At 35.6% G+C, this 27,563-nt stretch overlaps 1 protein-coding gene across 5 annotated transcripts in view; it reads right to left on the bottom strand.

The window, feature by feature from the left end:
• Positions 1 to 2,075: 2,075 nt before the first annotated feature.
• Positions 2,076 to 27,563, bottom strand: part of Aldh-III (Aldehyde dehydrogenase type III) — a 45,768-nt gene continuing 20,280 nt past the window's right edge. Inside the window, exons 1-13 of one of the 5 annotated variants that reach the window (XM_089234491.1) lie at positions 26,921 to 27,163; positions 22,203 to 22,264; positions 17,592 to 17,735; positions 17,393 to 17,488; positions 16,638 to 16,859; positions 12,433 to 12,596; positions 12,016 to 12,246; positions 10,016 to 10,142; positions 8,179 to 8,249; positions 7,297 to 7,412; positions 4,481 to 4,616; positions 4,201 to 4,351; positions 2,076 to 2,671 (exon numbers count right to left, since the gene is read on the bottom strand). In XM_089234491.1, coding sequence (XP_089090617.1) covers positions 2,648 to 2,671; positions 4,201 to 4,351; positions 4,481 to 4,616; positions 7,297 to 7,412; positions 8,179 to 8,249; positions 10,016 to 10,142; positions 12,016 to 12,246; positions 12,433 to 12,596; positions 16,638 to 16,859; positions 17,393 to 17,488; positions 17,592 to 17,735; positions 22,203 to 22,264; positions 26,921 to 26,945 — 1,569 coding nt within the window. In that variant the 5' untranslated portion in view covers positions 26,946 to 27,163 and the 3' untranslated portion in view covers positions 2,076 to 2,647. Of the gene's footprint in view, positions 2,672 to 4,200; positions 4,352 to 4,480; positions 4,617 to 7,296; positions 7,413 to 8,178; positions 8,250 to 10,015; positions 10,143 to 12,015; positions 12,247 to 12,432; positions 12,597 to 16,637; positions 16,860 to 17,392; positions 17,489 to 17,591; positions 17,736 to 22,202; positions 22,265 to 23,551; positions 23,828 to 23,893; positions 24,255 to 26,920; positions 27,164 to 27,563 lie in introns of those variants that run through there. The other 4 variants (XM_089234494.1, XM_089234492.1, XM_089234490.1 and 1 more) reach the window with 4 other exon arrangements.

Genomic DNA, 27,563 nt, shown 5'->3' with positions numbered 1-27,563 from the left:
ATTAAACCAAATGCGTCCCCACGTTAATATTCCTGAGGAACTTCTAACATATAGGGGATGGGCTGAAGCTCGCAATTCACCCAAGTTTGCGATCCGACCACTGTTCACAACATTTTGAGGTACCCCGACAGCCAAAAGTTGCAAGGGTTAAGGTCAAGTGAACTGACGGCCAGCCAGGTGTCGTGCCATCCTGTTATTGTCAAAATGGGTCTTCAGCTTTGCTGGTATTGCAATGTCCATCTTGATAGTTGTTCTATCCACACACTGATGCTGTGGAAGTGCCGAAAGGATGCGGTTGCACAAAATAGATTATACTGCTGGCCAAGTACAGCATCATCTACTTGCACTTTTTTCCTTTTGCGAAAGAAATTTCTATTGCTTCAGTAGTATCCATGCAAATTTTCGTCATTCTGACCAGTACTTATTGTAGTTTTGGAATCAAAACTTTAATTATAATCACCCTGCATATAGCTGATAATTTTTCATTAATCTGTTGCTACTATACAGTAGAACCTTGATTACACACACACATGAAAGTATAAAAAAAACTGCTGAATATATTAAGGCTGGGTGATATACAGTGTGAGATGTGCTACTTCTTATGGGAAAGAAAATTAAAATGTCTGAGGTAACGTAACTACTAGTCTTTGTCCTTTAGGGACAGCTGGTGTCTTTATTAGATTATAGGACCACCTGTGCCCCTAGCATGATGGTGTTACTACTGTTGCTGCTGCTTTGTGAAGGAAAAAAGAAACCCTGTGAGATAAGATAATACACCACTACGTTTAGATGTGTGATGAAATTATTATTCATGAATTTGCCTAAGATAGAGCATCAGAATGTAGCCAAAGGTTAGAAAATATGGTAAGAAGCTCCTGTATATAACTTTAAATAACTTCATATGAAAAAAATATATATATATTCAGGCCACTTTTACGAGACTTTTTGGAAAAACCACTTATACCATTTAAAGATATATCAAAATGTACCCCAAGAATATTAAATGTGGTAAAAATGAAAAATTTTGGCTAATAATGAACCAATATATTTTTCAAGGAAAAAATATTTAGGCCACTTTGATTTTTTGAATAAAACCAAGGTTTAAACCAAACAACCCTGCTGTCAGGTGAGGGCTTGTTACAATACAAAGCATTCTGCTTTGGGGAGCCACAATATCCGCGTCAAGGGTATCCCCACATATTTCCAGGGATAAAATTATAGTGAACATCTTTATACTGACTTCAAACCAGTGTGCTATACAAGATTCCTCAAAAGACTGGTTATATTTGGAGATGAATTTTCTTCCTAAAATCACCATCTCCGCCTCCATGGAGACTAACCCCAGTCTCTCGTTTGCCAGACAAGTGTTATGGTACTTATATATGGATTGCAGCAGCAACCAACTAATAGCTCATTAATAACCATGAGTTATTAGTTGATTGCTGCCATCCATGTATTTAGTCATTCAGCATATGTACATAACACTTATCTGGCAAACGAGAGACTGGGGTTAGAGTCCCAGTGGAGGAAAAGACAAATTTTATCCCTAAAAATCACCACCTCCAAATATAATCAACCAGTCTTTAGAGGAATCTTGCATTAACAAGTAGAGGCGCCACCTTTTTCTACAATGTGTCATAGTACTCTAAGGATGCTGGCAATAGAACACACCAGGTTGTCCATAATAGTTACAATACAGGATCACTTGGGAAAAAAAAGATGCCTACTCGTGGAAATTTTTTCTCAATGTGAATAAGAAAGGCTGGAAGGTCAAGCAGGCATATCTTTATATATGCCTGTAGAGGCTGAGCGGCAGAACTTATTCACAGGTGGCAAAACCATTAACCAAAAGAAATTTCAAAAGTTTGTGCAAAATGTGAGAGCAGCGATTACTGCTCTATAGGGTAGTCATTATCATGCGTTCGTTTTGTCATAATTCAACCACTACGTAACTTTATTGAAATTTTCTTTGATCTTGCTTCCACAATGTTAAGTTATACTTGTAAACTTTCAAAAAGCTTTCAAGATCAGACAGGCGTAATAAAAAAACCACTTAAGAAATAAAGCTTGCAATATTTATATCAACGTAAAAATTTTAATAGTTCCATTTAATTGTGTCATGTACAAAGAGCATTTACCATTGATAAACTCTCAATGGGGAGTCAATATTCAACATGATCATGGCACTAAAATGTTTTATAACAAGTGGGAGAATATATTTACATTTTATTGCTATAGTGTAAAAAAAGGCATCCTAGGATATAGACAAGAAAGCACTAATGTGCTAGTGAAGGTATTCGTGTGCAAAAGCATGTTCACACATAAAAATCTTAAAACATATTCATAGTGAATGTGTAACAAATTTCTTAACGATCGTTTAGGAAAATACAAATGTAGTTCAACAATTAAAAAAGAATATATAAAAATGTCTTTAACAAAAATTATGAAATATATATGTAGATATAATATATATGAAAAAATCTAATACATCATACAAATATACACGTCACTGTCACTTGAATTTTTTGAATGATATCACTAGAATCAGAAATAAAAAGAAAATTCACTTCTAATGTAATTACACTGGTCATACAGCAGAAAATTTTTTATAAATCTTGTTTTCCTCGATGATTACCAGGCTGAAGCTTCAGAAATAATTGACTCCGGCAAACTAGGAAAAAAAAAGGCAGTGAAAACCATTAACTCATGTGACAACATTTTACTATACTTTAGACAAGCAATTAGTGTTATTTTTAAAAACGAATTCTTACAGTAAGTATACAGGATCAAATGTATACTTAATATTGATTAAAAACAGTGGTACGATATTAGAAAGTTTCACAAATTTTCTGACAGTTTTTAGCATTATGTCATTATCTGTGCTGTCTCTGATTCAAAGTTCGGCAACCATGGCTATCCGTCCCACACAATCTTGAGCTTGACTCAACAAACAGTGCTGTCCACTCCATTCCTTCAGGTCCTCTGTCTCAATTCATCTGGTCTTTCTTCTTGTATCATTCTAATATCTGTGTCGTGTCCTGTGCTGTAGACCCTCTTAGGATGTGTCCAGCATACGTATTGACACTAAGAAATGCTGCAGAGAAAAGATTTCCAGCTCTCCTCTGGTGATTTTGTCACTAACGACGAAATAAACATTACATATGCTGCCATTATTACGAGCAAAGAAAAAAATGTCACCACAGGATAAGGCACAAATTGTTTCGTGGAGATGATGGCAGTGAATCAGATTTCTCTTCTATGGCATATGTATTCAACCCATGGCCTGCAGGATAATCACTCAAGTGGCCCACTCTCCTAAAGGTTAAGCACCCTTGTCTACAAGATTACTTTTTAAAAGCAAACATTTCATGTATGCAATGGGGTAAATAAACACTATTACTGAATTGGGGGCTCAGAAAATCCAGATGAAATTTTTGAATTGAAAAGAAACTGGCAAAATCAACATGTGGTATGCACTTCCATGTAATATGGTTATTTAGGCAATTTTTTCGCGAGACATCAATGACAGCAAACATTCAATTTTATGTGATATGCTAACTGCAACATTTACAGTCCAATATCTTCTAGCATGGCAGACCTCTCAGCACTGGGGGATGCAGTGCAGTCTTAACACAAGCCTTCCCCTCCCTAGCATGGCCTATTGGCCTCACATGCAGAGGCCTCTTCAAAATGAGATCTGGTTGAAATTTTCACGAGGAAATCTTTTAAGTGTAATGCTTGAATATTTGTACCATTGTAGATCTGAGGCTAGACTTTATTATTTTACGATATAAGTCATGCATCCGTTATTAGTCATGGCAAGATTTTTTTCAAAAGGGAGGAGACAGCTCATACTTGTATCTCAAAGTTGGCTTTCCAACTTCAGCTGACCATCACTGTGCTGCCAGAAGGGTTTGTTCCTGGATCCTCATGGTAAAAGCAGAGTCGTGCAATAAAGTCTAGCCACAGAAAGCAACAAATCTAAAAGGGTACAGATATTCAAGCATTACACTTCTCATAATTTGAAGAATAAATGGCAGCACTTAACTCAAGTAGAACACTGAGAATGTAGGCACATATGCACATTTTTGATGCAATTCATTCAGTCGTGAACAGCCCACAGCAATGGAGCAGAGTTGTATTCAGTTTGAAAAAAAACATTTACAGATGCTATGGTCATATAGCAAAACATGCACTTACATGTAGAATCATTTTCAAGATGAAGGCAGAGGCAAAGCCTAATGAGAAGAGAACAACATAATCAATGTGCGAAAACATGAGTCCAGCTCGTTTCTTCATCAGACTCTTCATGAACTTCCGTTTGGATTCTGAATATGGTGGATAACGAGGCCTGGAAGTAAACAATCAGAGAATTCAATTGTGTTATGAACTAACATTATAAAGGGAGGGCAGGACTCTTCAAACATTTTCAAACCAAAAAAATTAGATTAAAAGATAAATCATTGAAATAAAAACTTACTCGCCAAGTTTCTCCCCAAGCAATGAGTAATTTCTAACCAATACAGCTTTATTATGAGAGAACGTGTCAAACGAGTATTTTCCGTGGTACTGGCCCATGCCACTTTTACCTACTCCACCGAAAGGCAAGGAATCAACTAAAAGAAATATTCAAAGAAACAGAATTTATCATTGTTACATTGAGAAATATTACAGATTAGTGAAAATTTCAACAAAGCATATATAACAAAAAAAAAAAGAAGCTAATGATAATGAAGAAAAAAGCAGCTTAGATAACATTTCTATAAGAAAAAGTTTCTTTGTAGAACAGTATGTACAAAGGTTTTTAACAGCTGGCTGATGCAAAGATATATTTTGATATATTTCCCCACAGGGGCAGTTGAATTTTCTCTTTCCAAAATATATCTTCGCATCAGCCAGCTGTTAAAAACTTTTGTATGGATAGTGGACAGTGACATCATCCTTGGATAAGTAGTCATCTGGCGTAATTCTCAGCAATTGTGAGCTTTGGCCCGAGTTAGGTCCGACCGTCCATGTATGGTCCTGTTCAGTGCACACGCGCTTCAAGGAAAGATAGAGATATTTGCTGCCTTTAGTCTAGGGCATTCACCCGGAATGTGAAAGGACGGGAGTTTGATTTCCCATGGGGCAGTTGAATTCTCTTTTCAAAACATCTTCGCATCAGCCAGCTGTTAAAAAAACTTTGGATAGTGGAGAGTGACATCCTCGGAAAACAGTACGTCTCTAAAAGGTTTACAGTGTCGGAAATTCAAATCAAAAATAGAAATGTGCTATAAGTAAGACACTTAAATTAGGCACATTATTGAATAACTAAACTGATATACACCATAGTTATATGTAACATATTATAGTCAACACAAAAATTACTAAGTATAGGCAACAAATTTTTCTTCCTTATTTTGGAAATGACAGCATGATAATATTCTGCAATGGTGTTTGAGGCTTAATGAATGCTTTGAAATTCAAATGCGAGCCGAAGGAATGGAGACTTTTTGAAGATGCCCCGGAATATATTCTAAAGAAGTTCTTCATATGGGAAATGTAATTTCTTCTATCCCAGTTGCTTATACAAATATAACTGAAGAGTCAATATATATATATATTTTTAAATACACGATCAAATTGGTGAAATACAATGAGCGCAAATGGGAAAATATGTAGTGATTTGTAAGTATTTTCTATGATATTAGGTTTGCAACAAGACCACATGAAAATTTGGATGCTTTCTATGCAAGTAGAATAGCCGTGACAGAAATCCCATTCCAAAAGAAAGATTTTTGCCCCATCATAAATGGAAAGGGGAAAAAATATGCACAATGAGAAATTGGTAGCCAGTGACAATATCCTGTTGTCTTTTTTTACATCAAAAAATCTAGGTCTAATAAAATAGTTTGTCAAAGCCATTGACAAAAGGGGGGGGGGGTTAATCCATCTGGGAAAGGGTACTATGTACTTTCAAAAAAGTTTCCTTGACTTTCAGCTGAAGAAATAAAAAGAAAAGATTGAGGTTCCCCAAATTAAAGAACTTGAGAAAGACAGATTTTGAACAATGCCTGGAACCAAAAAGAAAAAAGTGCATGGATTTGTAATGTACTAAGAATGTAACTAAACACTTTCTAGGAAAGAAAAGAGCTAACAACTATGAAGAATTGGTTCAACAGCTGATAAATGCATACAGGGATTCAGGTTGCAACATGTCCTGTACATTTCCTAGATTCACATCTGCATTATTTTCCTGAGAACTGCAGGGATGTTTCAGACGAATATGACGTAAAGGTTTCATTTAAGACAATGACAATAGAAAAGCATATTTAGGAAAATAGATGAATGCACATTCAAGAGTGATCACAAAGGATAAAAATAAGCTTTATAAATTCTTGGAGAAAAACAAATTTGTTGATATTTTCTATTTATAAATAAGTTGTGAAATGTGAAAATTCATAGGCCTGCATTTACTTTTATTCTGTTTGGAGCATTCCAATACAATTCTAAAAGTGAATAGAGTAGTGAATATTACATATTTTGCCCACATAGATAAACAGCGTGGGAAAAAGTAAAAAAAATAAATTAAAATTGCTTATAATGAAAACTGTGCCTGACAAAGAAACATTTGAATTCAGGAGGTAGATTTCCATAAGAATTGTGACTGTCACCCCTAGAATAAAGAAAGATTTCCATCTTTATTTGTTGAACAGTAATATAAAATGATTGCTGAATTAAATATAGAATCTTGACACCTTCATGTCCTATTTGCCAGTCAAAGTTAAAAATTGTGCAACACAGAATAGGTGGGGGGGGGGGGGAAGGGGAATCATTATTTGGGGAAAACCATTATATTAAGGAAGCTTAGATAGACTGTGAAACTGGTACACTAGCTATTTTTTCCAAGAACAGAGGAGCTACCAGAAGTGAAGGGTTACAGATATGTTCTACAAAGAAATCCTGTAGAGCCCGCAATGTGTATGTGTGCCTGTGGAACATTACGTTCATGTTATGTATCCCAGATGGCAATATTAGTTCTGTAGAAGAATTTCTTCATGGAACCTGTCAGTAATAGTTTTTACTAGCAGCTCCTTGCTTCACGAAAGCTGCGAGTGATGCCACCAGTTTCTTATAATCTGCCATCTCTAATATAACATCTGCTGTATTATAGTTAAATGAAAAATATAAAAAAGGCATTGCAATGTAAATAAAAGGCTACATGTTCAATAAATATGGAGAAACAGAATACTTGCCCAGTACTTCAAAACATAAGCAAAGATAACACACATAACATAATAAATAAGATCAAAATACCTGATAGATTAACAATAGAATCGTTTACACAAACACTGCCACTTGACGTATTGTCTAATATCTTCCTAACGACATCATTCTTCTTCGAGAATATGTTCAGTGTGAGTGGCTTCTCTCTTCAATAAGAAATCACCAGATATGTGAAAGAAATGAAAAAGGTAGAAATTTATTGAAAACAATGCACGCTTCACCGAAACTGAATTACTTTCACAACTTTGGTAAACAATTTCAGACTTGCAAAAAAAAAATTAAAACACGTATATTTGCAAGTTGAAATTCAAAATACAGCAAGTGATATAATGGTATAGGCAATTTGCCAGTGATTGTCAAAGAGTTAATGAAGATATAAAAAAATAATTTGATTATAGAAAGTGGGAAATTATAATATGGGGGAGCAGTGTTCTGCCCTTGTGAATAGATCAAGAAATGAAAATGAATTGAACTGTGATGCGCAAAGGAAAAACAGGATGGTGGAAACAGAAATTCTGGACAAAGCTACAGAAATGCTACTTCACTACACCTAAATTCTGGCCATATCGCTATACTGCAATTTACTACTAATGAAGGCACCATTTATCAGTGCTTCCCTCAAGCTCATTAGGAAAAATCGTATCTACATTCTTCCCCCAGATTGAACCTGGGACCCGAAGGCAATCTTCGTGGCGACAGACAAGAATCTTACCACCACACCACTTAAGTGATTTAAATGATAATGGATGACTTGAAATGATACTGGATAAGGAGAATTACAATCAACAATGTAATCTCTGCGTAGATCAGTTATGGTTTCTACCTACCAACCCCTACATTTGTATTATTATTCAGTTTTCCTTATGTTTAAAATAGCAAAAAAACGTTTAATGTTTGTCTCGACAACCATACTTGCTATTTATGATGTCCACAGCTTCATCAGGACCATCAACAGTGATGATGGGCAAAAGAGGACCAAATATCTGAATAAAAATAATGCAATGTTAAATGAAAGTCTATTTGTTTGCAAATTAAATTACATCAGAAGCAAATGAAAAAATACACAGTAAGAAAGATGCCACCACAAGGTAGCCAGATGTCCTGGCTTTCAGGTTTCATCTCACTTACAAGTAATTTTGGCCATAGCTGTGCAGCTTGTCACTCTGAGAAAAATTTTCCCCACATGTCCTAGTTCTATTTAAAAAAAAAAGATTTGTCCAGGCATCTCTCAGATCTGGCCACTCTATATCAGCATCATTGCATTGAATGTCTACCTTGACATATGAATTTGCTGTACAGGACTTATTTCAGAATATATTAAAAAATACTTGGGAATGAGAAAATTTAATTAAGAAATGCAAGAAACCCTAATAACTGTCCTAAAAGCAACAGCATTCATAATTTTTTTTGTATGGCTGCATAATGTTTGTTAAGTGAACTAAATGTGATCCACAAGTAAAATTCTATAAAAAAAACATTGATCCACAAAGCAAAAGTACATCAGTTTGTGATTTGCAAACAATAGCCATCCCACATATTTGGCCCGCAAAGCTTGTGTACCTTACATGATAATGGATGACTTGCAGAAATGATACTGGATAAGGAGAATTACAATCAACAATGTAATGTGTCTGTAGATCAGTTATGGTTTCTACCTACCAACCCCTGCATTTGTATTATGCTGCACATCTGCTTAATGACAGGGTTCTCTATACGAAAACAAAGTACCTATCATTATCAACCAAAGTGCAATTTTAATTGTGCATATGGTTAATCACATATCTAAGTGTTTTATAGGATAATCGTATCTACAGCAGGGGTGGCCAACAGCTGGCTAGTGGGGGGAATTTCGTGCAGCCCCAGACAAGGCAAAAACACTGTGCATTAAATTAAATTTGTGATCATTTGATCTCTATTGGTTCCAACAGCAGATTTCCTGATTAATGAACTACACATATTCATTAATTCTGGTGACAAAAATCATTTACAATGTTTTCACCATATAACCTGAGAGAAAACAATTGATCAAAGTTTGGGCAAAAGTTGGCATACCTTGTCTCGATAATAAAAAAACTCCTTTTGAAGTCTACTGGTGCATATTCATCGTAATAACCCATGCTGCCACACAAAGCGCTGTTATATTAAGGGTACCAAATCAGAGGAAGGGAAGTAAAATTTTACCTTTAAAATTTAAACAATGAATGTGGTGGATGGAATAATTTGCAGAAGAAATTAATTTCAGATGCATTGATCTAGCTAAAAATGCAATCATATAAACATTAAGTGTCCATTTATAAAGTGGAGGAGAACAAAGCCCAGTTGAACGACTTAATTGCCCGTGTTTCTCCATATTACTTATGGCATATACAGATATGTTTACCGAGTCATTTTACTGGTACAGCTTACATGCCAGAAGGTGCAGCCTATGACGCTGCAGCTGACTATTATGTTGGCCTTCAGAGAAATTGACCCCCGGTCTACAGAGACTAGGCATTTAATCCCTGGAGATTTACATTATGAATATGTTTGAGAATTTGCAATACATGTAATACAGAAAATACTTATATTAATTGAAATTTGATTTTTTTTTTAAAGTTCCAAAATTTTCAGAAATAGTCTCAAACATTTAACACATTTCATAAACAAATATTAGTCCGTGGAATGGATGTGAAAGCGGTAAAAAACACCTGGTGTAAAAAAAATATATTGTTTATAAGAATTATTAAATAAAAACAAATGACAATTTTACCTCTTCTTGCATGATTGCATCATCAGGTTCAACATCAATAATAACTGTGGGTGCAATGTACCTAGTTTTCTCATCTGTGTCACCACCAATAACTATTTTGCCACATTTCATCAGGTCTTTGACACGACTGTAAAAATAAGCAATCAAAATAACAGCAAGGATTATATTTAAAAAAAACCACCAAGCTTTATATATATATATTTAGCTGCTTTCTATTTATATCCCAGTTTCTGAAAACCCACTCTGCTTTCAATATTTCTTCATTAATAGATTTAAAATTTGCTGAGATGTCTTCCTCCTGGATGTCGCCAGCCCATTTTCCAAATTTTAAAATTATATTTTGTTTGGGATAAAAATATATATTGAAAGAAATTTCTGAGACTAGTCTACTTTTATATTCCACTTTTTTCAGAATTTTAAATATTTTTTATCAATAGTTTATAGCTAAATGAATTTTTCCACCTTTTTTCCTCCCATTTGGAAAATATTGGCTGAAGTCCAAAAATACAAGTTGTCTACTAGTAAAGATTTAGCTGTTTGCACATCCGCAAGTTGAATCTCCAGGTGGGACTTTATATCAAAAATATTTAAATTGTTCAAGTGAAAAAAACAAAAAACGAAAATGAGCAGAATTTTAATAACTTATCATGTTTCTTTAACATTTTTCATGGATAAGTTTCTACAAATAAAGTGAAAGGAAGATGTCGATTACGAAGCAGTGATAGTGTCCTGTTCCAAAATAATAAAAATACCAAAAACAGAAACTTTCATTGATTTCAATAGAAAGGTTCACAGAAAATCAAGCCCAAACTCAAAAGATTACTTTAAAAAAATGTTCGTCATAGCTAAGTAAATACCTGATATGGTCAAGTTGAAGAAAATAAGAAAACTGATTTGAATTTTTGAAAGTCATGAAAAAAAAAAAAATGGTCCTCCTCTCCAAACGGCGAACACTGCCACTAAAGTTGGCATCTATGTATTAGTTAAATCACTGTCAAATTGATCAGAAAGAAACACCTTTAAGTTTGTAAAAAGATATAAAGTCGGGATGGATGGAAAAAACTGCTTGATAAAAATTTGTTCGGTGCGTTCAATATTTTAGTTGAATTCTGGTGAAATTGTCATTTCCTTGCTGACTGAAGAATGATTTTTTTTCAGATGACTTCATTCTTTGCTTGTCAAACCAGAGCAGAAACTTTTAGATTTCAGTGAAGAAATAAAGTTACTTTATCAACACATGCAGACAGCATGGTAGACATCTTACTAGTTTTATGGTATTGGTGTGCACCAATTGGCCACACAAACCTTCCCATGCACATTGTAAATGGCTTTATTGTCTCCTTTACTAAATAAAGAACAGATTCCTTCTCCCCCTTTGATGTTTGTCTCTAAAGAAGAGCTGAGAATTAAATAAAGGGAAGTCAAATCTTGTAATTGTGGTTTTGGGTGATGAGAAATAAAAATTAAGATAAATTTTCCCTCTATCGAAAAAAGGTTTTTTTATTCATTAATTAGAGAGGTTTCTAGAAATTTCAGAAAAAAATTTCCAACTAAAAAATTTCGACACCAAATTAGTCAAAGGGCTTGACAAATCCCAGGGGTTAGTTTGCCATATCAAATAAAAAAATTAGAACTGGCACTTAAAATTTTCCCATAGGCGATTTTATTAAATTTGTATCAGAGGACACAATTTGTTTATAATTTATGTTAGTGACCTTTTCAGTGTTGAGAGACATGCTAAGTCTTGAGATAGTTTAAAAAAATATTTTTGAAAGTTGTTCTGAAGAATATATATTTGACTTTGATGAAATTTGACTGGTGTTGAAATTTTTTTGATTTGTCAAACGCTAGGTTAACATCTTAGATTGAACACAACTCAATTGCAAAAAAAAAAGTCTGATCAAAATAAATAGAAGTTGACTATCACAAAAATTATTGCATAAATTATATCCATAATAAAGCTTCATATTTACTTTGACTAATGCAAAAAAAATCCTCACTTGAAATGTTTTTCGTTTATTATTCTACCAAGATCTGGAGACTTCTGTGGGTCATCTCCATAATATAATTTCAGGACCCTCTCTAAAGCAGGTACCAGCTTCTCTCGCGTTACTTTAGTGCACAACACATAATCTGGAGCAACACACGTCTGACCAGCATTGATGCATTTGCCCCATAGGAGTCTCTTACAAGCGATGTCCATATTCACAGAGGTATCAATATACACAGGGCTAGGAAAAAAAAATTTCAACGAAATAAACATAACTAATATTTAATAGATTTAACATTCAAACATCCTCCACTGTTATTACATTTTTACAAAGAATGAAAAAAAGTTCAAAAAGAAATAGAAAAGAATTTAAAGGATCATGCCATAGTTTGATTTTTTATGGTTGATAGGAGGTTCCCACAATTACCTTTTTCCACCCAACTCCAATGTCACAGGCGTCAGATATTCGTTCGCAGCATCACGGACAATCTTGCCTACAGTTGTGGAACCAGTGTAAAAAATGTAATCAAACCTCTCTTTCAACAGCTCTCCAGTCTCTTTCGGACCTCCAGTAACAACATGGAAACAACTCTAAAAACCCAATGGATAAGAAATTTTTTATGGTTATCGGTTATGTTTTATAGTCAAAAAACAGTATTCATTACATATTAAGCAACAAAAACCTGATCAAAAGCAGCTAAACTGAGGATTTTTTTTACGAGATATTTTATGGTTTAGTAATAGCAGCTAAACAGTTTTTTTTTTTAATGTTTTACCAAGATGTTGGTGTACTAACCCCTCACAAGAAAAAGGGAACACATTTTGTAGTCACTGTTTTATATCTGCCAGGTGAAAGCTAAAGACCAATTTAAGACTATAAAAAGGGGCATGTGACAGACTAAGCTTTATACAGCAAAGTCGGTTATGGCAAGTATGGCTTATAAGGAAAAACTTGCTATTATGAGTAATTCACAAGTGATTGTGTCAAAGGGATGTTAAAGATAAAAAACTAAGTACATTTTTTTTTATAAATGGAAATCAAAAACACATTTTCGCTATAATGACAAGATTCTCAAAAATGAAAAAAAAAAAAAAAAAAATATGTATGTCTTAAAAAAACGGGAAACATGGAGTGGAATTCTTTAAATCCCTTCACCTATTCACATGTGTTTATAAACGGGACATGTCAGTACCTTGCCCATTAGATAACAAGACCACATACTGTAAAAAGCACAACTGCCTGGATACCAAGTGAAGATGAAAATACAGAAAGGAAATTCACATTCCTCTGCGGGGGGAAAAAAAAAATAGAATTTGTCTCTCACTGTGAGCGAGTGCTTTATGCTCTACTATTAAAGCTACAGAGGACAGCCATTGTTTTTCCAAGACATTTGGTTTGAAGGTTGGCGATTTGATTTCCCACAGAGGAATGTAAATTTTCTTTCGTAACTTTCAAAAATTGGCTTGGTACCCAGGCAATTGTACTTTATATAATTAGTTGAGAGGTTTATCATTTTGTGTTGCATATTTTACATCTCATCTAGTGATCTATCTGTATAGGAGGTAGAAAAACATTTTTTCAATGAATACTCTAGTTGCAGAAACTGCTACATTCTGCAAAGTGCCAAAGTTTTGTTATACAATCAACATTGTGTATTCATAAACAGTTAACTGTACGTGCATGTTTCAGCAAAATTAGTTCAAATTAAAGGAAAAAAGAAAGGTAATTTTATATAGTTTGTCCCCCCCCCCCCCACCACATGTTTCTACAGTGCAAAAAACTAAAATTGGTTTAACAAAAAGTCTATTGTAACGACAATTTTCCGATTCACTGATTGTGAACTCTGTTGTTATAACTATTTTTATTATATTTTTAGTGGTAATGTCACAAGATTGTCTTTTCCAAGTTTTCATATTTTATGGAACCTACGTTGGAATCTACACGTTGATAACATTCTCTCACCACAAATAGGCCCAAATATTTTCTTCCTTCGCTGCAACCTTAAACATTTTATTCACAATGTAGTCCAACTCCTGTTACCAAACTTGCATTATTCCTGTACTCTTCTATGTACCTAAAATTTGAGACCCTTATACCTTAGTTAAATCGATAAGCTAGAATAAATTCAAAATAAATTCACCCGGTCTATCCACACGACTTGATCCTCCTCTATCTTTTCCAGAATTTAAACACAAACTTAAATCTTCACCTTCTTGTTGCTCAGTCTTACTTTCAAGTCACAGCAGTGGTGGTCGGCTGAAGTTGGTTTTCTGTGGTTCCCAACTATGAGGTGCAAATGCGAGCCAATCTCCCCATTAAAAAAGTCTCGCCGCAGAGAGCAACAGGCTTACAACAGTATAATTATTCATTCATTACACTTCACTCACTACAAGTTGAGAAAAACTCATAGTTTAAAAGAACTGATTGTTTCTGTGTAATGCTGCCATCTGCAAACTTTATAGAAGGTTCACTATACGTACACACACACTGCAACATGCACCAATTTGTTAGACGTTCCGCAGAGGAATATGGACGAGGTGCATGTCTGGTTTAGTAGTAGTCTTACTTCAAAGTATATTTTCTATGGTTCCCAACTTCGAGGTGCAAATGCGAGCCAATCTCCCCATTAAAAATTCTCGCCACAGAGCAACAGGCATACAAACACATAGCTGCCAACTTTTGAAAATGAAAATTCGGGAGATTTTTGCGCAAACCCGTATTTTATGCTAAAACCACTCCCTAATAAATACAATAGGGATTTTTCCAAATAAAATAGGGATTTTTCAAACATAAAAGTTAAAGCATAGGGAATAAAATCCCTACTGAAGTCAAATTAAAATAGGGATTTTACACACATGGAAGTTAAACCCTTGGGAATAAAATTCCTACGCAAAAAACAAGTGAAATTGGGGACCAAAACTTCAATGATGTAAAAATAAATATTGTGTTCAGTCAGAAACGCTGTGAGCAAACATTTTGCGCGAATGACCCCAAAATCATCGGAAGATGAAGGAAAACACCGTCAATTTTTGAAGAACACTGACTTTTTGTGACACTTGCTTGATGTTTTTTTTCCGTTTCACGAGTGATGATGGCAGTCTTTCCATGACCGATGTTTATGTCCGTAGCACAACTTGTACAAAAAGGAAAAGTCGGCCCTCTTCTGGAACATTTGATGAAAGGAAATTCATCGGAATAAGTATCTTTAAAATTGATTAAATATGTTTTTGCTTATTATTCATGCTTTGTTATATCGCACGTACGTAACTTCAACAAAAGAAATTTTGACCATATGAGCGTCACTATAATCTTCAATTATTATCCAGGACTATTGGCTGCTAAGCCATTCCCCTGCACGATAAGACAAACAACTTCCTTGTTACCATCAGAGGGTTTGTAAAACTTCCTTAAAAAGGGAATTTCCCCATTTACGACGTGTGACGTCATTTTGAAAGGGGAAAAAAAAGAGGCTTCATGCCCCACAAGAAATTCCTTAGGGATTGTTTTCATAAGCGGGGATTTTTTTAATGAAGTAGGGAATTTTTAGGGATTTTTGTGATTTTTGTAAAAATTCGGGAGATTTAAGAACTTTTCGGGAGGTCGAGCGATGAAGCTAAAATTCGGGAGATTCCCGAAAAATTCGGTAGACTTGGCAGCTATGCAAACAGTACACTTATTTGGCCATTAAACTTTTGAATTATAGATGGCAGCACTGAAAAATCACACACAACACTAGATATGCACTCACACCAGCAGGTACACATACTTACACTTCTGGTAATAAATTGCCCATGGACACGAGTTGTGTGCTCGGTAAGAAGAAAAGTCTTATTTCTTCAATTAAAACTATATATACACCAAAACCCTGATAAAGCTACTATATAAAATTCTCTGCGGACATCTAAAATCAGGTACTTCTGGTATTTAATCTAAGCCAACATATTTCTTTAGCAGAGTAACAATGCACAAAAATTAAACCCTATCTACATTTCTACCGACTGCTTTAAATAGTTTCTGTCAATATTATAGAACTGACTGGAATAAATTTCCCTTCTACTGTCATTGATTCACCCACACAACCAATGAATTTTTTAAAAATTTGTTAAAATAGCATCTCTGCTATCATATATGCATTCTCTTGTAGCATAGCAGCCAACAATATTGTATAAATATGTGCATTTTTGTGTGTATTAATACTTGAGTAAATCAAAGTAGATAAAAATAACTAAACAAGACTTATGTAATATTAGACTAAAGCTGGCATTACATTATAAAAAGTTTGGAAAAGTTATTTTAGAAAACTTGAAAAATGCAACCTATTGGTTACATTGAAGCAAATGTAACCAATGCTCTTATTGGTTGTTTTTTCAAGTTTTGTAAAAGGTATTTTAACAAACTTGTGTAGTGTAATCCTGACCTTATAAACAGGGCTTGGCAAATTGAAAAAGCAAATAAATTTTGTGTTTATCCTTAAACTTCAATTTGGGAGCCAATACAAATTTTCTAGTTGCCATGGCGACCTGGTGCATGGGATTTGTCAAGTCCCACTTACAAACTAAATCCTGAAAACAACGAAAAACATTACAATAGCACTAATAAAAAATAATAAAAACGATATAGATATAACTTACACTGTCCAAATATTTCGGAATGAGTTTCTGCATAGCTTCAGCAGTCTTTGGCGAGATCTCTGATGGTTTCAAGATGGCACAGTTCCCTGCAGCAATCGCCCCTACCAATGGCGCTAGTGACAGCTGTAAAGGATAGTTCCAAGCACCAATGACAAGTACAACTCCATATGGCTCTGGCTTTATGAACAGATCGTCGAGTGTGGTAATGAAGCTCTTTTCACACTGCAATAGGAAAATGTGAATGAAAGTAACCTTAAACTTAAATATTCATTTCACTGTTTATAATTTTATTCAGTGCTAAACCATTGATACTTTCACAGAAGTGCTGAAAAGTGACCTTTTAAACTTTTAGTGCCCTCCCCCTTAATCTGAAAATGGCAGATTAAACAGATCTATTGGATCTAACTCTTGCCTAACACAGAGATATGCACTGTCATTAAATGTTATAAAATAAATTATGTTTAAACAATAGTACCCAATTAACCGCATAAACCAAAATCTTCACTAATCTGAATAGGTCTAGATTCCTATTAGTATAGATTAACAGTGTTCTATTGAAATCTAACCCCCGATTTAACACCAGAAATTTTCAGTGAATGATTTTTTTTAATATATAAGGAATACATGGGTTCAACCACGATTGAATATAATGCCGAACTCGTAGCACTAAAATTGTGAGAAATAAATGGTGCCATTGAATCTGGCCTTGACAGAATTTCACATGGCATTGATAACAAAATACAAATTAAACATACGTTTTGAGATTTGGCCCATTTCTTTAAATTGTGCTTCATGCACCTGATATCATTGAGCGTGAATTCAATTTCAAACAGGACTGCTTCTTGCTCAGGCTATAATGAAATAAATAAAAAAAACAATTACTATAATTGCATAATCACTCGACAAGAATTTATGCGTATTTAAATATCTCCAGTACAAAGGAAATAATTTTACTTTTTTCAAATCTTCCATCACCGCAGATTTCAGAGCATCTGCGTTTTCCGTACACATCATATACAGCTTGTTCAGTTGGTCTATTCTAAAATCCAGGTTCCTGGTGATGCCACTTTTGAAGGCAGACCTAGCAGTTTGAACCACCTGAACAAAAAAGAAAGCATATTAGTTTGGTCCGTTATATAAGGCATGCTAAACTAATTACAGTCCCAGATCTGACACTGCAGAGCATAAATATCTCAGTGTGGGAGATATATTAGAGATGAATTATATTAAATGTAATGTGAGAGAACTCTCAAGTTTTTTTACAAGTCTTAAACTACTTTTGAATGCAACCAAACTGTCTCAAGATCAAGCAAAAGATCCTCTGATATTTCAAATTCTATCGCTATTTGTCACAATGGCACGACATATAAAATTCAGTTCTTTTTAAATCATGAAATTCTTTACTTTGTATGCCCAGATAGTTTGAAATAAATTTTCACACTGTTTAATCATAAAAAACGTGTCCCTACAGGTACATAATTCGACAGACTCCACACCCCTTACGAATTGGATTTGCCCTTCCAATTCATGCTCATCACTTTTTAATAGTTGAGATTGCAATAGTTATCTTCATAGTATACCCATGGGCGGAGATACACCCATGGGTATCATATCAAAGGTGAAGTCAACAGATCTAATGCATATATGTATAGATGAATCGACATCATCTTGCCCCCCCCCAGCAATAATGACCGTGCCCCACCCAGACTTCCAAATCTATCTCCGCCTATGAGTATACCAAGTAAAAAAGGTGACATCATACATTAATTTTATTGAAATTAAATCCAATAATAGTTTAGGAAGCCTATGTGCCAATAACTTGACACATTTTCAATATGTCTCAAAAGTTTTTCTCGGTATAAGTTATGGATAAATATAGTGGTTAAAAATTTTAGTGGCCATAATTGATCAGGATGAAGATGGTGAAAACTCAAAGTTCCCCCCTCCCCCACCAGGAGGAAAAACTAATTTTGGCCTGCATTAAAAATTGGGGAATCATACTGACAAAAGTACTTTGAAGCCAAATTTAACATTGCATGCAAAAAATTCCCTTTCTTCAGCGGCAAATAGACCTATATATACACTGAATCTACCAGAGACAGTACGATTACAATAATTAAATGCGTTTGAAAATAGGCCACTGTTGGGATGTATTAATAGTAAAACCTTCTCCAATCGAAAAAAAATCTTGATCCTGTGATTTCAATACCAAAATACACATTAAAAACCTGGATTAAACGGAACCTGTTCAATACAGAAACGAAAAGGTAAATTCTTCCTTCTTAACTGAAAATTTCACACAAACACTTTGCCTGTTTCATGACCAATAGACTGAAGGATCGTACAAAATGTTAAAGTGGTCAATCAAAATTTTTTTAAACAATCATTGCTTGCCAATGCGAGCTTTATTTCACCCACAACTCTTACATTAGCAAAAACCGTTTCTACACTTGATGCTGTGGATTTAAAAAAGCTGTATGCAACGGAAGTTTTCTGAAATTGTAACAAAATTTTTCGGAAAAGCTGGCTTTTTTAGGGGAGAAATCAGTGCGAGGGTTGGATTTTGAAATGATATGCAAGACTTACAAAATTTATACAAGCTGCTTTCAATGATCGTGTTGCAGAGTGAGACCGGACTTTGACGGAGGCGAAATGGACGATTGCCGACCGGCAAGATATAGGGGTAACAAAATTTTAATGACCGGGACAGAAAAATTATGTTGGCCTTCCAAATCACAAAAATCCTAGTTACAGTCCTGGTACTGAAAATTACATGAACGTAGAAAACAATACGTAAACTGAACCAGACATGACAGATATTGACACCCTCATTGAAAATTTTAGAAAAAGTCAAAGAATGTAAATATCGTCAATTCAGATGAACAGTGTGGAGTGAAGTTTTATACAGAGATGTCAAAAATCCAAATGCAATAAAACTCCTAACCCTTTAAACAATTATAATGTGGATCGGGAAAATTTTTAATAACTGCTACACTTAAATTGCAAAACCTTCACAAATTGCAACCTATTTTTAAGAAACTATCCAAGCCCCCACCCGATTTAGAGCTGATAACTGCTTCCCCCTCTAAACAAGACAATTTACTCTGCTCATCAGCCTACGATACAAAACATCTGCCTAGTGTTTGCCAATATCCATCTGGATGCGTGATTTACACAAAATTAAAATTTTTCTCCAACTTTCATTGAGGAATGAAAATACAAGTTTTTCTAAAATTGCCCCTTAAAATTCTGGAGAATGAAAATACTTCTCGAATTTTTTTTGGATAACACTACATCTGTCTTGACGTGTGTGGATTTCTATAGGAAGAGATTATTTGGCGAAAAAATCATCTTTGTATTATATTTACCGAGCATATATTTCATTACAGTGTTGAAAGAAGGGGGGGGGAGGGGGGAAACAGCTATTTTTTCTGCTCCTTCCCTTATCTAACCTTGAACAAGAGCAGACTGCCAACTGGCAGTTGAATGACTAGAGTGGGGATGGGAAACATATTTTAGAGTAAAAACTTCAACACATTTTCAGAAGCTGGGATATTTTGGGATGGCCGAAATAAAAGATCAATTTCGACGAGATATCTCGGGATTGCAGCTGAAAGGGTAAAACGGACATCGCTCAAAAAGTCACTATATTTTACGGCGAAGTCATAATCTCCCCTTGTACAATAAAAATACGCATTTCAAACCCCTCATTAACTGTCACCCAGCCCTTCTTTTAAGGACAATTTTTCATCCCACCGGCCGATCCGCAGGAGGTTTTACTGTATTCAGTAGAATAAATATACATTACTTTAATTTATTTAAATTACTTTACTTTCAATTAACTTATTTTATTTCAATTGCATACGAGATCGTTACATAATTTTACACATTATGTCACTTTATGAATGTTTAGTGAGCAGAAGCTTGTGTTCAACGGGAAAAAAATCTTGTTCCCTTGAAGACAGGTTTTACTGTATTAGATCTAAGCCACCACAGATTTAAAAAATATATTCTAAAAGTTTCAAGGTATGAATGTTTTGATTAAAAAACCCACTTACACACTACACCATTTGTATATCACATAGCTGCCAACTTTGAAGAATTAAGGTTTTCGTGAGCTTCCAAATTATGCATGAAAAAAATATATAAAGGGATTTTTGAAAAACAAATTGGGATTTGATTTTGGGGTTTTTAATTAATAAAAGCAAAATTGTAACGATATCTTCCCTTTGCAAAAGCGTGCCATCGTGCAAGCTACCACATCGATTAACATTACTACTCTCAAATCATGCCAACAAAGATATCTCCATCGGCTCGGAAACAAGATGACCTTGCCAATTTCCGATACTGAAAGACCAATTCGCACTGGCTGTTTAACAAATTTTGATATTATGCCGAAAATGAAATTTTTTGCTATTTGATGCAATGGTGAAAATTTACATTAAATTTGTGATGTCACTTTAGGGATAAAAACAAAAGCAGAGGTCCCCACCCCAAGTAAAAAGAAATTCTTTAGGAATATTTTTTTTTACCAAAAGTAAAAATTTTTTTCACAATCACTCAAAATTTCAGAGATATAAGAATTTTTCGGGAGTCCAGGAAATAGATTAGAAATTCTGAAGACTTAGCAGCCATGATAGAGCTAAAACAGATATTGGCATTCGACTTTAAATGTGTTCGCTACAGGGATTTATTAGAGCGATTCATGCTTTATTAAGATTTTTCTTTCAAACCATGAACAGCTCTATGCTATCGCCAGAGGCAATTTACTATGATTCTACCTCTGAAGAAATAGAAACTACGTAGACTTTGTCAGAAACGAAAACATTAACAATATAAAGTGGTCTATAGGTATTTATACATCACAAAATATAAATTTTCTTTTATTTCTTTATTGACTTGAATACCGTTACAAAAATTATGTAAATAGTTCCTTGGGTGTCCTTTTATAATTTATTACATTTATTTTTGCCTTTAAATAATCATTAACACATTTCTCTATAAATCTCAATGGCGAACTTCTTAAGTCTAGTGACAACTCCAATGATTTGGCAAAGTCACAGCGTCAAGAAAAGTGTAAAGATCTCTATCAGAATCATGGAGATTGTGGAAGGATTCTTTTGGAAGGTTGGAAAGATTGGAAGGTTTCTTTTGCCTATATAGTACCGCTGCCAGAGCAGAACTATGACAAGTTTTACGTTTTTTTTAGGAATAAGAGATCTCGTCTATTCAAGAAGACACTTTCCTGAAGCTCTGTTTTAGTGTGTATTGTCAAATCGCTGCTTGTGAATACACATAAATAGCTGTAAATAAATCTGTTGTCCTTCGAATTGCTTGCTCCCACGTAATTCTGTTGGGAGAAATCATCTGAAACACTTATAACTGCAATTTAATGCTTTGTATAAAGAGTTCCGAAAAATACACGATTTAATGAATTTGATTAAATAGACCCTTATTTTTGTCTATTAAATCAAGAGTTTGTATTTCAATCAATTTTATGTATATATTCAATTGTTGTATCGTACTATACTTTGATGACAAAATGAAAACAAATGTTTTACAAACCTTTGTAAAATTCATGATGCCATTCTCCATTGCAGTGTTCTTGTTTTGAGAGATTGAAAATTCTGTAAAAAAAATTAGATATTACAAAACAAAAAGCATTTTTGTTACAACAATGAAATAAAACTGCCATAATATCCCCCCTTTCCCATATGAATCTAGGCTAATGTCCAGCCCAGTTCAATGACACCCACGTGGTGTAACAGTAAGATGCTTGTCTTCTACCACAAAGGTTACCGCCAGGGTCCACTGGTTCGATTCATCTGAAGAACATTAAAAACAAGTTTACCTGCAGAGTTCAGGACGACCACTGTGATGGTGCTTTCATTTCACCAACTCCTCAGTAAGAAATTGCCCTATGGCCATATGACCAGAATTGGTGTGCAATACAACAGTGTGTGGTCCAATAGTCATTTGCAAATATTTACATAAAATGTTTGCTTTTCTTTACCCCAACGAAACAGCTCCAGTATAAACTGGCTACACATTGGCTCAATGTTCCACGGCAAATAGTTTCTTCCAGAATATCTCATTGTCGAGACCATTAGGGTTCTTCAACGAACCTGTGGCCAAACAGATTTAAAGATCAGGGAGGAAGACAGCTACTTTTGACTAAGAATGGGGGGCTAGAAGGTCCTGGTTGTTCTCTTCAACCAGGACTTTCCAGCCTCCAACATTTGACCCTCAAAGCAGAATATGCCAAAATCTTCGGCATACGTTACAGAACAGTCAGTGCTGCCTGCAGGACAATCTGGAAGAAAAGGGTAGGAAACACTTAGGGGGGGGGGGATTTTTACCGCAGAACATTTCCAGTCAACCAAGGACTCATTGCAGAACAATACAAAACAATCTGTTTTGGGGACATTTGACGATCATTTCCAATGACAGAGCGGCCACCCTGCTCGCCCACGACCAACCTTGGAAAGTATTGTCCCAATACTTTCCACACAAGCGTTACATCAGCTACATTATATGCTTGAGCCCTCCCAATAACTTCACACCTCCCCAAAGCAGAATATGCCAGAATCTGCGACGTACATTGCAGAACAATCTGGAAGAATTTTTAGAAAAAGTGCAAAAAAAAACACCCATATGGATTTTCACCCATAGAACATTTCCAGTCAGCCAAGGTTTCGTTGCAGGACAATGTTAAACATTCTGCTTTGGGGTTCACAACTATACCTCCTCCTAAACTTCATCAGCAAAAATAACATCAACAGTAACATTAGATAAATTTTGAAATTCTTGACTACACACTTAATTTCCATTGAAAATTCAATACCTTTACACCTATAACACAAATTTCATAACACACACACACACACACAGCTTTATTACAAATAAATATTTACCGCAATCACATGAACCCATAAAAAACTTCCTATTCAGTAACTACCACATGGTTTAGCCTCTTTTGAACTCTCAATTTTTTTATTTTAATTGAGAGAATGGGTTTATAATAAACATCAAGTTTACACATTTAGTACATTGACAGTCAAGGCCATTGACATTCATTTCCTTCCTCGAGACATCACCACTTGGATTAAGGTGAATGTCACGCACGCACACACATCCTCGTAGACACTTTATTTTCCCTCCACGAAAATAATCACCTAATTAGATCAAACCTATAAAAAGAAATAAATAAACCATTCAATGCAAAAACTCTCAAAATAAAACGTTCACCAACTTACCCAACACAACGTCACCCCCAAATAGAAAAACAAAAAAGCTCTCCAACCAACGTCAAATTATAATAGTATTTCGAATTATTATAAAAAAAAAAAGATAATTATCTCATGTCCGTACCGCAGTTATCGCAAATATTTCCCAAGTGATAATCGCGGTTTTTTTTTATCTCCAAAGATCCAGCGTTTTTTTTTTTTTTAATAGGAAATTATCACGTGACGGACCCCATTGGTGAAAAAAAAAAAAAAATCGTCATCGCATCGTTGTTGTTGTTACGAGCTGATTGATGATGATGATGACCTTTAAAAAGAAATAGTAGAGCTGGTGCTGGGCTTTTCTTTAATGATGGCCGGTTATCACCTGTTTGGCTGGATACGGTCCCCCCCCCTCCCCTCACAGCTGGAGGTGTTGCCATGGTAACGTGGATATAAACTATAGCGCAGCGGTTACCGCCACCCAGGGCCGGACTTACGCAGGTGCGGCCGCACCGGGCCCCGCTAAATTTTTTGGGGCCGCAATAGGGGATAAAATGTTTTGATTACTTTTTGACCTCGAACTTCTTAACAAACGCAATAGCTTTAAAATTCAGTCCAAAATAGAGAACCTCTAAGGTTGAGGGCCCAGGTAGATACAGTCGGTCCCGCTTATAACGTTCCAGCTCACAACAACTTCTTAACAAACGCAATAGCTTTAAAATTCAGTCCAAGATAGAGAACCTCTAATGTTGAGGGCCGGGGTAGATACAGTCGGTCCCGCTTACAACGTTTTCCCGCTTAGTAGGACTTATTTTCGCGGGGGTCCTAACTCTAACAAATTCTCATTAAGATTTCCCGTTTAGAGCGCTTTCTCGCTTACAACGTTTTTTTATGACGATTTTTTTTAAAAACATTATAAGCGGTATCCACCATGTGATCGGTTTTCTAGCCCTGAGAGCCCTAAACCTTCAAGTGCCCGGGGGCGCACTTGCAATTTTTCACTGGGAAGCGAACACTTTTGTCCGTATTTATTGCCAAATGGTATTTTTTTACGACCACGAAGTAGTTTTACAGTCGTTTTTGGACACTAGTGTGAACCTGGTGGACACCAGAGTACCCATGGGGTATTGGAAAACCCCTGTTCAGAGGGGCCGCATTTTTTTTTTTTGCACCGGGGGATGCAAAATACTTAAGCCCGTCCCTGCCACCACTGACAGTTAGTTCCCTTGCCACCAGCAGGACCGTCTTAAGAGCACCCTGTGCCTTGTCAACACCTTCTATAGTAGAACACCTCCGTGCAGAGCTCGTGACGTCACTGAAGTCGCCCAATTCACCTATAGTCATTGGATATACTGCAAAAAAAGGTAAAAACTTCGCATACGGTCGGACTGTTATATCCAATGGCTCCTGGTGAAATGGACGACTTCAGTCAAAGTTTCGCGCGGAGGCTTTCTGCTGTAGGTGTTGGCCAGGGTCGGAGCTAGAGGAGGGTGGGGCAACTGCTCCGGGTGCTAAAATTTAGGGAATGGCACTACGGCAAAAATCCTAGTTATGGCCCTGCCCTGAGCCCTGTATATAGGAATATGCGTACAGGATAAATACCTAGTAGAAAAAACAGATATTATTAATTATATATATATATAGAGAGTATTTCTTCTTCCTTGTATTTATTATTATTATTATTCTTGGTTTCCCGGGAGAAAACAATATCAATCACAAAAATAGAAATGTTCTTGAAAATGGATGGCGATTTTTAGAAGATTTAGTGATTTCCACTGTGTTAGTTGTGATCCGGATCGGGAAAAATTTAAAAACAGCTCAAAGAGGGTTAAGGCCTCTATTACGCTATAAAAGTTCTTCGACAAAGATTTGTTTTATAAAATAAGTTTGACAAAGAAATATGACAGAGTAATAGTCAACTTTGATGAAAGAAGTGCTTTCTTTCAAAGTTTCTTTCATCAAAGTTAGCATCTTTATCCAATATTTCATAAAAGATTTATGGCGACGCACTTTCTATCCTGCAGTTCCAGCCGCTGAAAAAAAATATATATATGAGTTGTGATTTTTTTGTCCAAATAATTGGGAAAAAAATGATGAGAGATAAGCGGTTGTGGGAGGTACAGTGGCGTATTTACAGATGGGTGAAAGATAAAACGGGCGCCAAGTTCAGAGGGGCGGCAAATTTGACAAATGGTTAATAGGAAATTATTAGAATGGGAGAAATTTGTATAACCCTCAAGAAATCCGTTTCTGTCAGTTAGAGATTATATGTCAGTGAGTGACCAAAAAGAGACCTAGAGAGTTTACGAGCATGTGAGTGAGTAAAAGAATTACATACGGTGCGCGCAAGCATGTGAATGGTGCCCAAAAGAGTGGTCTAGAGCTTGGCAAGCAATGACCTAGAGCAAGTGTAAATGATCGAAAGAGTGACCCAGCAAGGAACCATGTCAATGAGCAATCAAAAGAGGGACTTAGAGCATGTGCAAGCATGTAAGTGACCAAAACAGTATTGGAGCATGTGAATGGACGAATGGCGACTTAAAGGGTGTGTGATCTTGAAAGTGACCAAAAAGTGACTTAGAAACACAGGTGTACTTGCAGGAGTGGAGGGAGGCCAAGCGGGTTATTGCAAAGGGTGGCGAATTCGAGGAAAGAGTATTGAAGAAAATTAGACTAGAGAGAGAGAATGGGGAGAAAGCATGGGGGCGTTGCCCCCCCCCCCCCCGGCGTCAAAGTGGAGTAAGATCTTAAGATCTTAAGTCAGTAAAACCTCACTAAAAAACGATAAATCCCTTTAGAACGATACATTTTTCTAAAATCTTGTTTGGAATTGCTCTCCTCTCGATACAACGATATCCTCTTCTACGATAAATACCTCTATAACTACATTTTTACCCCTCCTCACCCCGTTTGGGGCTCAATCTATAAATGCCTAATAAGATGTTAACTCCAGACATAAGCATCATTCTAAGAAATTCAAAAATTCATAAGTAATTCAAAATTCATAAAAAAGCTTGCGAAACTCAAGATAGATGTATATATAGGACGTATACTTACTCTTAGACATAACTTCCGTACCCATACACAGTAAATGAGCGGAGAAGGCGTGTATTGAGGCGAAGTTATATATTGATGGACAGTTTAATCTAACATCCCCTATACAAGTGGAATACTTATGGAAGTGTAAGAATTATATTGATTTGTAGTTCAGCAAGTCAGAAATGACATGTGGGTGCTCTTTTTCTTCTAATGATGGCCATAGATGGTGCTTGCGATTCGAAAGAGACCCAAAGAATCTTTCAATACATAGCGGAAAAAGAAAGATCCTGATGCAGATAGGAAAAAATGACGAACTTTGATATTCAAAACAAAAGTCTCTCGTGCCCCCCCCCCTCCCCAAGCGTAGTAAAAACCTCATTAATTTACATCAATTATAGAGATTTGAGGGGTCATAGGCGGTCGAGGGGGAAAGACGACTTCCTCGGGTATCTAAGTTTGAATTCCGTTGCGGAAGCACCCAAAATAAATCAGGGCAGTGAACTGTTCATTATTAGACGTTGGAAACAACCCCCCCCCCCCCTCTTCTACATCTGTTATGGAGATGATCCAGTGATTATCAAACTTTGGCACCAAGGCACTCTTCCCCCCCTAACCATCCGCGGCTCCCTTGTCCTATCAGTCGTATATTCGCGACGCTATC

This window comes from Pholcus phalangioides, unplaced genomic scaffold, assembly GCF_987345545.1.
Source record: "Pholcus phalangioides strain wild (caught in Gottingen) unplaced genomic scaffold, Ppha-v1.0 ptg000008l_1, whole genome shotgun sequence".
Lineage (NCBI taxonomy): Eukaryota > Metazoa > Arthropoda > Arachnida > Araneae > Pholcidae > Pholcus > Pholcus phalangioides.
Note: the sequence above shows the minus strand (reverse complement) of the source record. Positions and strands in the feature narration are given on the sequence as shown.